At 35.8% G+C, this 16,603-nt stretch overlaps 2 protein-coding genes across 5 annotated transcripts in view; both read left to right on the top strand.

The window, feature by feature from the left end:
* The window catches only part of spg11 (SPG11 vesicle trafficking associated, spatacsin), a 393,853-nt gene that overhangs the window by 25,405 nt on the left and 351,845 nt on the right, over window positions 1–16,603 (top strand). For 2 of the 3 annotated variants that reach the window (XM_055192071.2, XM_055192069.2), the window contains exon 41: window positions 467–803. In XM_055192071.2, the coding sequence (XP_055048046.2) occupies window positions 467–647 (181 nt within the window). In that variant the 3' untranslated portion in view covers window positions 648–803. Of the gene's footprint in view, window positions 1–466; window positions 804–16,603 lie in introns of those variants that run through there. The other variant, XM_073869041.1, reaches the window with a different exon arrangement.
* On the top strand, window positions 2,370–16,396 carry LOC129433829 (neuronal acetylcholine receptor subunit alpha-7). 2 transcript variants are annotated; one of them, XM_055192525.2, is made up of 10 exons: window positions 2,370–2,605; window positions 4,016–4,155; window positions 5,229–5,273; window positions 7,007–7,116; window positions 7,528–7,607; window positions 9,443–9,610; window positions 9,904–10,098; window positions 12,861–12,947; window positions 14,308–14,417; window positions 15,102–16,396. In XM_055192525.2, exons 1-10 carry the CDS (start codon window positions 2,539–2,541, stop codon window positions 15,657–15,659), a joined length of 1,560 nt encoding a protein of 519 aa, XP_055048500.2. In that variant the 5' UTR covers window positions 2,370–2,538; the 3' UTR covers window positions 15,660–16,396. The 2 variants fall into 2 exon arrangements, with proteins under 2 accessions (XP_055048500.2, XP_055048502.2); XM_055192527.2 differs by lacking the exons at window positions 2,370–2,605; window positions 4,016–4,155 and having other exon boundaries at window positions 7,007–7,063; window positions 15,102–16,394.

The raw sequence follows: 16,603 nt of genomic DNA, 5'->3' as shown, positions 1-16,603 counted from the left end.
TTATCTTTATTTTAGGCCGCTTATATGGCTGTTTGATGACCATTAATCTTTGCGGGTAATAAATTTGTTCCCACCGGGAATAAAAAAAATATAATGAATCAGAGGCAGGGATATAACGATCAGCAAATCACACCTTGCCTGTCTGTATGACTCGAGTTTATTAAATATGTGTACAGATTTGTAAATGCACTCTTAGTGGTGGTTTCCCAGACAGGGATTATCTTAAACCAGGCCTTAGTTAAATTAGGACATTGAAGTCATTTTTAAAAGCATAATTTATAAATAAACATTACTAGTGTGCATCTTGAGACATCTAATGAGCATTGATATATTTTAAGATATGTCAGAGCAAGTTGTTTTCAGTCAAGACAACACTAACATTTAAGTCTTAAGCCCTGTCTGGGAAACCGCCCATTAATTTCTTGATATGTCACATTTAATTTAATTTTGCCTTTTTATTTTGCAGAATGTTGCATCACAATCCGCCGGCGAGTTCCAGTCAGAATCTGAAGAAGCTGTTAAGTCATTGTGAGGACGTTTATGTGCATTATAAACTGGCCTATGAGCACAAGTTTCTGGATGTGGCAAACATGCTGCTTCAAGACTCCAAAACCAACAGCTTTCTGAATGACAGACTGGGCACATAACTAATAATTAAAACTTGAATAACTCTGAAATCTGTGTAAATACAAATGTTTAGCACTTTAAATTGTTTGTACTGGACATAAATCCATCTAATCATGATTGTAATCCTTTGAATGTTTGGAAATGTATTAAACGTTCAGAGGATTTTCCTCAATTTATATTGTATTTGGTATGTGCATTATTAACACATTTCCATGTATGCAATAAGCTTACAGTGCATTTCAAGACATGTGTGTTCCCTGGGTTCAAACTCAAAATGCTTTACCACTGAACCCAACACTAAATTCTGTTATAAAGACACTCGATCAGCGGTACACGGTGAAAGAATTGTGTTTTACTGCTGTTGGTTGGTTGCAATGAGTGAGAATCACCTCTAGATGTCCCGCACATCACATTAGATCCTGTTGATCAAATCGTTAAAATTACCACAAAGCACTCATCTCATGAAAATTTAGATTTTAACTTTTAAATACAATATTTGTTTTTTTTATTCTCTTATGTTGGCTTGGCAGGAAGTCAAGGCCCTAACCCAAAAATGAGTCGTTTTAACTATATAAAATATTATGGCTCTTAAAGTGTTTGGCTGCTTTAAAAAATAGATTTATTTAAATTGGGACATAATTTTGTAGTTTTTATAATTCAAAATCAATGCAAAGCTTAAGTTTAAAACCATTCAGCTTGCCAGAGAATAAAACTTAGCTTATGCTGTTAAAGATGACATTTCACAATACTTTTTTTAAGATAATACAAAAAAATAAATAAATCTTTGGTGTTTAGAGAGTGTGTATGTGAAGTTTTAGCTCAGAATATCATTTATATAAAGTAAAAATTGACACTTTGTAGGTGTGAGCAAAAATGTGCCATTTTAAATGTAAATGAGGTGATCTCTGCACTAAATGGCAGTGCTGTGGTTGGATAGTGCAGATTAAGGGGCGGTACTATCCCCTTCTGACATCACAAGGGGGGACACATTTCAAGAGTTATTTTTACATGCTTGCAGAGAATGCTTGCAAGTTACTGATAGATAAGGGTCATACATATAAAAATACAATAAATAAATTAGCTGTGAGGTCTGTAATGAAAAGCTCTGTACACAGCTGTTGTTAAGTGTGTAATTAAACTAATGCTCTTACCTAATTGAGTCCAGTTATAAAGGTCTAGTAGACTATTAGAACTCAAGTACCCTAATAAAACTCTAGTACAGTAAGCAATAAAACTATTAAAGGACTAAAGCTGAAGAGTTATCGGGTTTACTGTGTTTGTTTAATGGTCTGTAAACAGTGTTGGTTTAATAAATACAATATTGTCCACACACACACACACACACGTGCATTCATGTCTGAATCTCATTGATGTGCTATAACCATACAAACTAATGATGCTTAAATGTTTTTAAAACATCTTTTGTGAGATTAATGCAAGGGCGTCAATTTGTGTAAGGATGCTATAAGTGCATGTCTGCCGATATCCAGACACAGAATTGTCTCTAATTTTGTCTTTTTTTAACATTTATTTTTTTCAGGAATTATTTAAATGAGATTAAAATTTACATCATTGGATTAATGACGTTTGTTTTGATGTTTGATTATTTTAAATGCTAATGATGATGAGTGTAAAGACTTCTTTATGAACACATCGCATATAATCTAAGTTAACTGAATCCGTGTATTTGTTTACCTCAAACATATTTGTCTTTGTTTATTTTTCAGTTTGCTGGTTTTATTGCGGTAATTCAGTGATGATGATGTGCAGTACAACCAGTATGTGTGTGTAGCGTCAGGACGGACCTCAGATCAGCTGCTTTAAGTCTAGGCTGCGCGCGTCATTCTGCGCGTGGTGTCGCGTTGAGTTTCAGTGTTTAGCGGCAGATTTGGAGTCCGGTGGTTCGGTGTGATGATGGTCGTAATGGGTTCTCGGTTCTGGACTTTATCTTTGCTCTCCACTGCTCTCTTCATTCACGGTACGACATTAAACATTTTTATTATTAACACGCAATCATCAGCTTTTAATTAATTTTAGATAATCTGCTTCATCTTTTGGTTTATTGGCTATTTATAGGCTAATTATTCGATTATTTTGTGCATGTTGTTATAATTCTGTTAGTTATGTTCTACTCTATTTTACTATATTTGCATTATAAATATAATATAGCCTATAGAAAACAATATATAAATGCATTTTAATTTTAACGGATTATTTAAAGGGACAGTTCACCCAAAAATGAAAATTCTCTCATCATTTACTCACTTTCATGTTGTTAGAAACCTTTATAAATGTCTTTGTTCTGATGAACACAATGGAAGATATTTTGAGTAATGTTTGTAACTAAACCGATCATAAGCCCCATTCACTTCAAAATATCTTCCTTTGTGTTCATCAAAATAAATACATTATACAGGTTTGTATGAGAGTGAGAAAGTGATGAGAGAATTTTCATTTTTGGGTGAACTTAATGTCCAATTGAAATGGGCTGTGACTGTAGTACGGTACAGTGATGTAATACCATCATTATCATTCATATACCACAGTGTGTGTAATCAGGGTACATCTCTATCTATTTTAATATGGTGGTTTAGTGCATTGAAGTATATTGTTATGTCTGGTCTGGTGTCGTCTTGTCTTTATCTGACACTGGTGAGATTTGGGTTTCAGGTCATTTAGCCTGCAGAAAGTGATTTATTGCTATTTCAGTATGAATCCTGGTCCAGATTTAGGACGCACCCCATCATGGGGTAGAGAGAGAGAGGGCAGATGGACTCCTCGGGGAGCTTTGAGGTTAATTAAACCTCCTCCTAAAGTCCAAGTTAATTAAATCTCCTACATTTACCACAGGATGATCCGACGAGAGCCCAGATCAATTCATACAACATTTAACAAAAGAGTTTAAAACGCTCCGCATGTGTTAATATGATTAACTGGGAGAACATGGTATTGTGGGATAAATATACGCGGGATCAAATATATTGAGTCCAAGTGTAAATATTTGCTCTGACAACCATTTGATGTGATTATAATGATTTACTAAATGATGTAATGCAAGAAATCTGTCATTTCAGATTCATTTGGTTGTTTGATTTGTATATTTTCAAAAATAGACAAAAGTAGTTCAAGGATTGTGTTTCAGACAGGAATCTGTTTTTTTGGCTGATTGCTAGGTAGTAGTTTATTCAGTCATTGTTCAGAGTTTAAGTAATATAATGATGATGATGATGATGCTTGCCTAGCAAACAGCAGTAATGAACCGGTGACCTCACTGACCAACCCATCACCACAGATAATTAACCAGATTGACCCGCACATAGAGTACAACTGCTTGTTTCACTTTTGTCATCACTTGTTTCCAATGAGTCTGCATGTGTTTGTGTGTCAGTTTCTTTACAGGGAGAACATCAGAGGAGACTTTATAAAGATCTGATGAGAAACTACAATCCTCTAGAGCGACCGGTTTACAACGACTCGCACTCGCTCACTGTTCACTTCAGCTTCAGTTTAATGCAGATCATGGATGTGGTCAGTACACACACTGTTGTTGCTCTATAATGAAATATGAGTTTAGTTTGTAACAACATTAAATAATGACAATTTATCTTGGTAATATCAGATTAAAACTAAAGCATCACAGTGACATTGTGTAATGAATCATCTTAAAGACGGATGGCTACAATGATTTTAAATAAATCAAGATGTATTTTCTTGATGAGCAAAATGACCCAAGAAAATGTGTCTAGTTTATAGACCAAAAATATAAAATTTAAGTGATTTTGTGCATAAAACAAGCAAAAAAATCTGCCAATGGGGTAAGCTAAAAAAAATAGTGAACATTTTTCTTAAACACTAAATTCAAGAAAAAATCAATTTTAAAATGTGCTTACCCCATTGGCAGATTTTTTGCTTATTTTATGCACAAAATCACTTAAATTTTATATTTTTGGTCTAAAAACTAGACTTATTTTCTTGGGTCGTTTTGCTCATCAAGAAAAGCATCATAATTAAAGATTTTTTTTAGATATTTTTACTGAAAACAAGACTAAAATACTAAGAATTTTTTTTCTTGAAAATCATTTTTTGCCGTGTAATTTAATAACTTTTTTCTAACCCCATTGCCAGATTTTTTGCTAGTTTTAAGCACAGATTCACTCAAATTGTATATTAAGAAAGTGATTTTTGCAGTGCATTCATTCAACACAAAACAAACATTGTGATAACATTGTGTTTAATTAAACCTTTCCTGTAGTCATGTCACGTCACACAAATGCCATAATTCCTGCTATGATTCTTTATTGTATTCACTGTTACATACAGAAATCCTGAGCAATGTGAGCAAAATAACCAAAAATACTGCATTTATTAAACCTCTTTTATTAGAAATACAATGAGCATCTCTATAAATAACTGACTACTCCAAATAAATAATAGAATTATTTAGCAATTTATTTCATTACATGTTTTTATTTTTAAACTGTATTATCATGTAATTTTTTCCCGTCATGTGTCAGGTTTTCTGCTTTATATTTAAAGTAAAATCTTTGTCATTCTGCAGTGTTTGAGCTGATGGACTGCTGACTGTTGTGTTTGATTTTTAGGATGAGAAGAATCAGGTTCTGACAACAAACATCTGGCTTCAACTGGTAAGATTGACTGGAGAATAAAATAAACAAGATTATTGAAACAACATCTGAAACGTTGGCAGTGTTGTGTTTGTCATTAACAGCAGATTTGATGTGAATTTGTAAAGATGTTCATTAGATGTTTGTACAAACTAACTGTGGTCAAATCTTAAGATGATGGTTGTTTGTGTGTTTGCTGAGATCTTTGTGTTCTCATTGATTTAGTCCCTTTGAAATCATAAAAGAGCAAAGAGTGTTGGATCAGACTAGTGTATGTGCTGAGACATTAATGAACTGGACCAATGCCATTTTATACATTCATTATTATTACTGGACACAATATAAGATTACACTGAACACAGATCCTAGATCAGCCCATGTAAGATGCATCTCTTTGGCTCTGGCTTGATTTCTTAAGTGCCCACATTAAGAAAATGAAAGTCTGCTATCAGAGATCATTACATATCAGATTACAGCCGAAGGGAGAAACATTAAACCATGCAGGGGGAATTTCAACTTTTCTTATTAAATGTTCATATAAGTGCATGAGAAAACAACCCGTGTGAGAAAATTTGTACTAGCGGTTTATCAAAGTTCATTTAAAACCTTCATTTCAGGTTGTTTATTTATGTGACACATGAAGTCACTGTTTACTGTATATAGATCCAAATCCAGATCTTTCATTTATGAGAATTTACTCTTACTGTGATGTTTTGCATTTAGATTTTCCAGAATTGTGTGAGATTTTCACTTTGTGAACTGATGATATTCAGCAGAGGACTTTGAGAAGAGTTTGTGTTGTCCTCTCACACATATTGTACTGTACTGTATGTGTTTAATGAAGCGCTCATCATCATCATCATCATCACAGCAAAATCACTAGTGTTAAATCAACACTGCTGGTGTTTATATGAGTAAGACCAGACCTGGTGGTCCCCATATATACACCAGCAGTGTTGATTTAACATTAGTGATTTTGCTGTGATTGCTCTCCTTACACAAACAAACAAGAAGCTCATGGTTTCTATAAAGATTAGAAAACAGCTAACACAGCAGAGTCTCTTTAACCTCTTGCTTTCTATTCATGCTATGAAAGTGATTTTATATACACCTCAATACTCCCTCATCATCATTAATAGATGAAGCGCTTTGGGTCTCTATCTTTTAGCAAAATATTTACTACCTGTTCCTTCTCCAGGAAGCATCATATATCTTTTAAATGCATGTGTGTGTGTGTATACATACTATATATACAGTAAACACACCCAGAACACACCTGACTGTTTCCTCCACATAGTGATGTTCAAAAAGACATTGAAGACAGAGATGATGGCGGGTCTCAGTTTTACATGTGTGTGCATGTGTAGTAGGATGAATTCAGTGATTATCAAAAGCTTTAAAGCTGTTAGCTGGAGGTTACGCTGAGGAAACCGGATTAAACGCCTATTCAGCTGGAGAGGAACTGTTTGCTTTCTGCTATCTCCCCTAAAATAACAGTGATTGTCCCAGTATGCATTAGATTTATGAGATGAGACGCATGCCAGACTCTGATGATGCCATTAGATACAGATACAGACTGCACTCAATGCAAAGAAATCACATTTATTAGAAAAGAGAGAGAGAGAGAGAGACATCAGACACAGACACAGCTGATTTTATGATCCAGGTTGAATTTTTTAGTGTTTTAGGTTATGTTTATTACTCTTATAAGAGCTTTGTGTTTGTATTGATCTATTGATGTGTGATTGTTTCAGTATTGGATCGATCATTATCTTCGGTGGAACACGAGCGATTACCCTGGTGTTACCACGGTAAGATTCCCGGACTCTCTCATCTGGAAACCAGACATCCTGCTTTACAACAGGTGTGATCACACATCTTTTACTATAGTGAGGATTCACATCTTTCTCTGTCTGTGCGTCTCTGTTCTGTTCAATGTCAGTATGAAGATCATTAGATGATTCTCATGTGATCACCCGTTCAGACGGCCATTCGGTCAGCTATGACGCCAGCTAGAGACTCATCTTTTCATGCAAACGTCATCTTTAGAGTTCAGTAATGAGAGATGAAAGAGAGATTTCTTTGCTTCTGGTCTCCAGCATCAGTAACTTTGTCATGTTTGTCAGTTTAGTGGCGTCTTAAATAAGTTTGATTTACTGGACTGACTCTCACTGTCAAATGCTTTATGATCCTGTTTGTTCCACTAAAGTTATAGATGTCGTAAGGTTATGCAGCTCCAGACATCTAACCGTGAGTGTTTTTATTTGTTTAACAGCGCTGATGAAAGATTTGATGCCACTTTTCACACAAATGTGCTGGTGAACTCATCTGGACACTGTCAGTATCTGCCACCAGGTAAAAAATATAACACAAATAAATACATCATTTCTGACACTCTTGAAAGTAAAAGTGCTTTTTAGTTCCTCAAAGAATCATTCAATCAAAGGTTCAATCATTTCATTCATTTCTTTATAGACTTTATAAGGTTCTTCAGATGTTAAACGACTTCTCCACTTGAAAGAATCCCAAAAATGTTGTGTTTGTGTCTTTCTTTGTTCAGTCTTTTAGTTTTTTGAGGAAAACATTTCAGTATTTTTCTTCATAGTGGACTTTAGTGGACCTCAACAGTTTACAGTTTCAATGCAGCTTCAAAAGGCTTTAAACAATCTCAACCGAGACATAAGGGTCTTTTATAGAGAAACCATCCTTATTTAAAAAAATATAAATAAATAAAAAAGTGTTTATACTGCAAAAAATGAATGTCCTACTTAGTTTTTTTGTCTTATTTTCTAATATAAATATCTGAAAATTCTTAAATTGATATACATTTACTTGGTAAGCAAATGGTTTAAGATATTACGTCTTGCTTATTGAAAATCAAGATGTTTTAGAAAATGCAGTAAGAAAAGTAAACTTAATTCCAGTTTCAAATGAATTCAATGAACTTAATTTAAGCTTATTTTTCTTACTGCACTGACAGATATTTTTACTTATTTTAAGTAAGAAACCTAATTTTTTTTGAATAAGCAAGCCTTAATATCTTAAGTCATTTGCTTACCAAGTAAATGTATCTCAATTCAAGAATTTTCTGATATTTATACACGAAAACAAGACAAAAAAACAAAGACATTCATTTTTTGCAGTGTATGAAAGTGGAGTAATCCTTTAAAGGTGCAGTGTGTACATTTTAGCGGCATCTAGTGGTGAGGTTGCGAATTGAAAACAATGGCTCAGTTAACTGCTCACCCATCATATTTAAAACACATAGAGAAGCTACGGTAGCCACCACCAAACAAACATGTCATCTTCGGAGACTTCGGAGACAGCTTCGTAAAAAAAAGTTGTCCGTTAAGGGCTTCTGTAGAAACATGGCAACACAAAATGGCGACTTCCATGTAAGGGGACCCTCGGTGTATGTAGATAAAAATGTCTCATTCTAAGGTAATGAAAACATAATGGTTCATTATGAAAGGTCTTTATACACCCCTGATTATATAGTTTTGTTTATTATTTTGCATTTCTGTAAAGAGATCCTTTTAAAAATGACACACTGCACCTTTAAAGGTTCATTATGGAATCATTCAGCCAAAACTGGTTCTCGTATGGCATCATGACGCACCTTCATAACGTGTTTTTTTCTGGATGTTTTTGTGTTCATGGTGACCTGAGCTCACCTGCAGAAATCATCACACATTTTTAAAAGCCTTTATAACCACTATAAGGACACGAGCAATACAAGTGCATGCAAACGTCAGACTAAAACTACAGACCGCTCTGTGAAAGAGAAGCATCATTGATGGGATATGTAAATCAGTAAAGACATTGAGGGGTCATTGTGTCCCAATGGGCCGTTTGGAAAGATGGAGAATCCCTCATGACATCAGAGCCGTGATAGAAAGAGAGAGGAAACATCTTTCAAGGGGACATCGTTCTCCTGTCCAATATATGGCCTTGTGTTTGTAATATCATACTATAAAACTGAGAATACATCTGACACAGCGTGGATATGAAATACTGGATCTCACAAACAATACAAAGCCTTGACCTTGTGCTGAATAAACCACATCAGCTGTGATTCATTATTTACTTGCACTGCCAAAACACAAAATCCAGAATAAACTACTCTCATCTGTGTGTGATCTTTATTATTATTATTAATGAACATTTCCCACAATGCACCTTCTGTACAGGTATCTTTAAGAGCACATGCTACATCGATGTGCGCTGGTTTCCGTTTGATGTTCAGCGATGTGATCTGAAGTTTGGCTCGTGGACGTACGGTGGATGGTCTCTGGATCTCCAGATGATGGACGCAGATATAACTGGATATATTGCTAATGGAGAATGGGATCTGGTTGGTTAGTACACCATCACAAAAGATTTTCTTCCATAATCGAAACAACAAAAACATCCATTGCTTTAATGCATTTATATTCATTTAGGTTGCACGGAGATCCGGTCAGACAGAGATTGATGCTCTGTTAGTGGTTACTGGTTAAAAACATTGACTAATGGCCTCTGCTGTTCATGTAATTGAATGTAATACATTTAGCTTTCCTCCTCAGCAGATACCAGACTCATGCACTTTCTCTGTGTCTGTGTGTGTACGTTTGTACATATATGTGTGTGCGTGTCTGTGTGTGTGTTTTAGAGGTTCCAGTCAGAAGGAATGAGAGGTTTTATGACTGCTGTAAAGAGCCGTACCCTGATGTGACTTTTACACTGGTAATGAGGAGGAGGACGCTGTATTATGGTCTGAATCTTCTGATTCCTTGTGTTCTCATCTCAACTCTCGCTCTGCTGGTGTTTCTTCTGCCGGCGGATTCTGGAGAGAAGATCTCACTGGGTAAGATACATGTTTACACACACATAAATCACATACTGTTGTACACAAACCACACAGTATGTGGGTGATTCTCATGAAATTAGACTTATGAGGTGTCGTGAAGCATTTTGATAAAAAAGTAAATGCAAAGTAAGAGTATCAAAATAAGAAGCATACAGTTACAAACATCTCTTAGTGAACTATTTGATTTCAAATGACATCATACAAACCAATTTTGTTATTTTTTCCACATCTAATGAGAAAATTTTCATTACCGCAACATGTCCATGACTGGATTTGGGTTCTTTGACATGGAAGTGTTTGTAATTAAAAAATCAAAAGCTTCAGTTCATGTTATACTTTAAACATTTACAGTAAAGAAACATGTGGTATTTGATGATCATTGGTAAATGTAGAGACAATAATAAGGGATATAAATGTGTCCAAGACCAATTTTATCATCCTCCGCAACAATTTTAAATCATTGTTTAAGCCCTCGAGGAACTAACATTTGCAAAGAAAAAATTAGTTGTAAGGGACATAATTGACTGAGACACTCAAGATGGCTGCCAGGTAAGCAGTTCTTATTTTTTCTCTCCAGATAAAAGTTGAAATTTAGTTTGTCATAGTACTTAGACAACTTTTTACTTCTCATTACCGAAACATGAGTTTTTAAATGCATATATTAAATGTAATGTCATGTTGCGGTAATGATCATTTTTGATAATAATAATCTAAAAAATGTAAATAATTCTATAGGACATATTTTTTAAATCCTCTAAAAATAATGCTTATAGTAAGTTCAGACCTTAGAAAAAGAAGAAGTTGTTGTTTTATTTATAAAGCGCCTGTCCATGGCTCAAGGCCACTTCACATAGTATTGTACAGTACATTAACACTCCCACCTGCACAATACAACACATAAGACCCTATACACAATACAAACACATTAGGACAGATTTAACAACATTATCCATTAATCTTAATCTTAAATGTGCAAAAAATTGGCTTCAAGGGCTTTTTAAAAATTCTAATGCTGGACACCTTCTAAAATCTGGATTCGTGAGAATCACCCATCATGTGTTTAAACCATAGACCGTAAAAAATATGGACGTAGTGTCCGTGACGTCACCCATTGGTTTGTGAAGATCGCTTTTGAAGCTTAAAGTAGGCGTTGCCTGCCGTCGCCATCTTGGCCGCGCGTTCTCGCAAATTACTCGCGGAAAACCGAAAATGTCACGGTCTTGTCAGACATCTGTGCTAGATGTAGGTCTGAGTGCATCTGACAGGACCGTGGCAGTATCATGTTCTGTGTGGGGACATGTGGAATCACATTGTGTGTGTGGCTTCCACATGTTCCCGGTGTCTTGTTGCTGTCGTGATCTTGCCAGACCTTAGTATAAGTTCAGGTCTATGTTAGAGGGCAAGATCACGACAGCATTGTGTCTACATGGGAACACGTCTGTTTCACATTATGTCTGTGTAACACGTGTTCCCAGTGTTTTGTGGCTGTCATAGTCTTGCCTGACCCTGGTTATTATCCAGGTGGTATGTTTGAGGGCAAGACTATGGCAGCATGGTGTTTATGTGGGAATACGTGTTGTTTCACATCATGTATGTGTAACACGTGTTCCCAGTGTCTTGTCACTTTTACCCTACTCCCTTATGTACTCGTGTCTTACGTGATTAATTATGTTCACCTGTTCCCCATTGATGTGCTGTCTATATAATGCCCTTGTGTTCTCTGTGTGGTGTGCGTGCGTTGTTGTATATTCCGTGTTGATGTCCCAAGTACCTGTTCGAGTTATTCTCGTGTTTTGCTTTGTGTTCATCACAGTGTTTTGTTCCTTTCTGTTTTACCCCCTCGTGGGTATTTTATGTTCCTTTGTAAATAAATCCAGTTTAGTTTTGTATTCCTCTGCATTTGGGTTCTTCTTTTGTTTTTCCACAATCCGGTTAAGACCGATCGTGACAGAAAATGGGTAAAGAGGCGGGATATGGGTGAGATAAGATTATAAAACGCCGTAAATAACGGCGGTTTGCTGTGATACTGCCGTAATATGCGGCGTTTGTTAGCTAAAACGCCGTAATTTACGGCGTATTTTCGACTTGAACGCAGTAAATTACGGCGTTTTACAGATGACGCGCGTTTGGTAAGTGGCGTCAATTGAACTATTTGGCGTTCCATAAAGCTGAGGTGAAACCACGCCCGCCTAGCGCGAGTCTAGTGAGAGCAGTAGCTGTTCAACCCATAGATATGTATATCTATGGTTCAACCGACACTCAAGCGGCCACGCCCTTAAGTATGCAGAAGTTTAAGGCTTAATATAATTTAAACGGATGAGTTACAAAAAAATTCACCCCCCTCACAGTTGTCATGAAGGGCAAAATTAGCTATATAGGCCAAAAACACTTTTTGTACCTGGCTATAAACATATTATTTTCTACTGTAAAGTTGGCCATTTTTAACATGGGAGTGTATGTGTAATGGGATGGAGTCCAGCGCACTGATTTATATCTCAGTTTAAAAGATGCTCTGGAATCAATACAAAGAGATTTACATTCAGTTAGAGACGAACTAAAGTTATACAGATAGAAACACTCAGATCAGATCACCAAACTCTCTCCAGGAGACTTTATTAAGCCGTATGTTTCTATTCAATCAATCAATCAATCAATCAATCAATCAATCAATCCTGTCCTGAAGGATCTTTTCATCTGTATAAATAAATGAGATGAAAAGGGTGAAGGCATTGACGTTTGTGTTTGTTGTTTTCTAACAGGAATCACAGTATTGCTGTCTCTTACTGTCTTCATGCTGTTGGTGGCAGAGATCATGCCGGCCACATCAGATTCTGTGCCACTGATTGGTAAGTGAAGCCGTCAATCACCGTGACAGGGTGGGGATTTGTCCTGGTGCTGATATGTCGTTTTAGGCAGATGGATTGGAGGAAAATAATGAGCGATTCTTCACAGACCCTGAAAATCAAGACGCCGCAAAGTTCATTTGTCACATTCATGGTTATGTATCATCCACAAATGGCTCTCACTTAGAAATGAACTCACTGTCATTCAGAGTGAAACACGGCGCTAAAGCCTCATCAGTTCTGCTAAAGTGTTCCCTGATGGTACGGAGGGTTATTTGTTTCACTGCTTTGCCGACCTGAAACATCTGTGAGGTCCAGAGAATAATGCCAAAGAAAAGATTTCAAGGGCTTTCATTTGACATTTAAAGTGTTTAAAGGAACAGGTCACCGTGTTACCAATGTAAGCTATTCTATTATATTCTTCACAACTTGAAATGTCATTAAATGTTTTTTACTAAAATTATTTTAATATTTTAAATTATGTAAGGAATAATTGACGATGGGCCATTGAATTATAAGAAATTAATGCACACCCAAGATGGTAATGCCGCAGGTGTGCATTATTTTCAAATAATTCAAAGGACCGGAATCAATTATTCCACTTATGCCACAATTACCAAAAATATTGCTCTGATTCCTATTATTAAGACATTTTAAAGGTTAGGTGTGCGGTTATTGGAAAATAATCAACACCCATAGAACATTTCTCTGCCAATCAGAATCAATCATTCAACAGCCCTGTGGTATAATATTTTATTTTGGGAAAGTGTTTTTGTATTTGATTCAGACATGAAAGTTTATTACAGTTCACACACATAACAGAAGATCTCATAAATGGTTCATCTACACTATGAGCGAATAATAGATTAAATTTGTGTTAAAGCGCACAACGACTATAAAAACTATAAACATGTGTGGCCGTATAGACTGGCATTAGCTATATGAATGGGAAATTAAAAATAGTAAACATTTTACAGTTTTGATCTGAAATAAAAAGAAGGTTGATGTGACGAGTACATTTTTTTTATGTATGTGTGTGTGTAAAACATGATAAACTATAGTAGATACCATAGTATTTACTGCAGTAAAGTCTAGTAATATTTTTCACAACCATTACACGTCATTGACCCAGAATGCACCATTTGGGAAATATGGCGGCCTCCATAGGTTAAAATAAGTATTACATGTTGGGATGTAATGAAAATAATGAAAATATTTAATGTGTTTCTATCAATGGATTTGATAAGTAGAAGGCAAATCTAAGGTATTAAAGCAGAGGCTTTATAGTCGAGGTACCCTTTAAGAGATGCTTTCTACACAAAGATGGTTAAGCTGGGTTTGTTGTGTTTTGTTTGTGTTTCAGCACAATATTTTGCGACCACTATGGTGATTGTTGGTCTGTCAGTTATTGCTACAGTTCTGGTGTTACAGTATCATTATCATGATCCAGATGGAGGACAGATGCCGAGATGGGTGAGAATTCTCTCTGTCTTACTCTAAGACTTTATTTGATATTTTAAAAACATTCACTGATGCAAGAGCATTACTACAATAAGATCAAATAAAGTAAACTTATGTAAACTTATGTGGATTTCTGGTGAAGAAAATCTGCATCTTAAATGTTTATCTAATCATGTCTGATCTGAGAACAATATTCAGGGTGGTTAAAAAATTAAATAAATTGATGGCAACCACTTACCTTAAAAAAATTAGTAAATTGAATGAGTAATTTTTTTCAGTGTAATGTAGCAATTAAGGGAGTAACTGTCTTTTATTTTATTTTTGCTTGTTTGTTTTTCCGGTTAAATGTAACTGATTTGGGTGGGGTCTGACTTCTATCCACTCCTTTTCGAGCAGTAGATGGATTAATGTTTTGATGATATGAGTTGTAGAGATTCCTCAATGCTTCTTTATTGTTTTTTTGCCATGTGTCTTTATATACTGCTCGAAACAAACAAATAAACTAAACTAAAGATTACAAAAAATATTCAAGCATCAAATAATAATAATAATAAGTGAACGCCTTCAGAAGAATCCAGAGGCAATTCTGTGTCACCTACAGAGTCAGTCAGCAGATGGTTTATGAAATAACTAAAGACTTAACTAAAGGTGTTAAATCATGAACTGTTTATGAAGTGTTTGATTTCTTATTTACAGACTCGTGTTATCCTTCTGAACTGGTGTGCTTGGTTTCTGAGGATGAAGCGTCCCGGTGAGGAACGAATCCGTCTCGCCTGTCACGACAAACAGTCTCGGCGTGGCAGCGGGTCCAGCATCGAGCTTTCGGTGTGCCAGGGGGCGCTACAGTCCACCAGCGGTAATCTGCTGTATTTTGGATTCAGAGGTATGGATGGCATCCACTATGCTTCATCGCACGACTCGGGTGTGCTCTGTGGGCGTCTCGTGGGTTCCAGCGAGGATGTGTTGTTGCCAGGGGCGACGATGCCATCACTAGGGGGCGGGAGCAGAGTCGTTACGGGCGGGGCTTCGGAAACAGAACTAGCAAAGATTCTGGAAGAAGTTCGATACATCGCCGGGAGATTTCGCAGTCAGGATGAAAACGAGAGTTTGTGTAACGAATGGAAGTTTGCAGCGGCAGTAATCGACAGATTGTGTCTGATGGCCTTCTCGATTTTTACAATCCTCTGTACCATCGGCATACTCATGTCAGCACCAAACTTTGTGGAAGCCATCTCCAAAGATTTCTTTAACTGAAGTGAAATTAAGGACTTTTAGACTTTGAGTTTTTTTATTGATCATCTGTTGTGGATGCTAATGAGACGGGCTGGGATTTTGAAGATTCGTTGTGTGCTTTCTGCCAACATAAAATCCAGCAACTTTGTTAGTTTTGCAGTATTTTTATCAATTCACTTAGAGACAGATTAGTTTTGTATTAAACAAACTGTGTTATTATGTTAAAGTTGATCAGTCTAAATGATTTCCAAACTGTGTTCAATAAATCAATTCAAACTTATTGATTATTAGGCTTATGTTTTTTAATTGTTGTTTACATCATTTTTTTAATCTAAAATAATACTCCTTTTAAAGGTGCAGTGTGTAAATTTTAGAAGGATCTTTTGACAGCAATGCAATATAATATAGCTAACCATGTTTTCACAAATGTATAAAGACATTACATAATGAACTTTATTGTTTTTATTACCTTAAAATAAGCCTTCATTTTGCCCCAACATGTTTCTACAGTATATGGACAAACTGCTCTACAGAGCGTTCGTCAATATGTTGTCTCAGACGATGACGTTTGTCCTGTGACTTCTCTATGTGCTACCAGTAGATGCCGCTAAAATCTACACACTATACCTTTAAGAGCCGATAAGAACCGATAAGAACATAACCAAAAAGATTTATTCTTAATATAGAATTATTTAGCATTAAATTCAGGTTTTGTTGAACTGATCAAGATCTGTAAGTTTAATGACCTAAGCCCCAATATCGTTGTGTGTTATATCTCAAGTGTAGCGCTGTATGTTTTGGTTGTTTAATATGTTTCCCTTTTTGTTTTATATTAATTAAACCTCATTCATGTTCTTCAGTGTGACAGTGTTCAAAATATCATTATAAAACGGCCAGTTCTGGTTCTTCATTCTGATTGGTTGAAACGCGTTCTCAGCTGTGATAAAACTCACCGGTAAACCCAC

This window comes from Misgurnus anguillicaudatus, chromosome 6, assembly GCF_027580225.2.
Source record: "Misgurnus anguillicaudatus chromosome 6, ASM2758022v2, whole genome shotgun sequence".
In the NCBI taxonomy this organism is placed as follows: domain Eukaryota; kingdom Metazoa; phylum Chordata; class Actinopteri; order Cypriniformes; family Cobitidae; genus Misgurnus; species Misgurnus anguillicaudatus.
The sequence above is the reverse complement of the archived record's forward strand: the minus strand, read 5'-3'. Positions and strand labels throughout refer to the sequence as shown.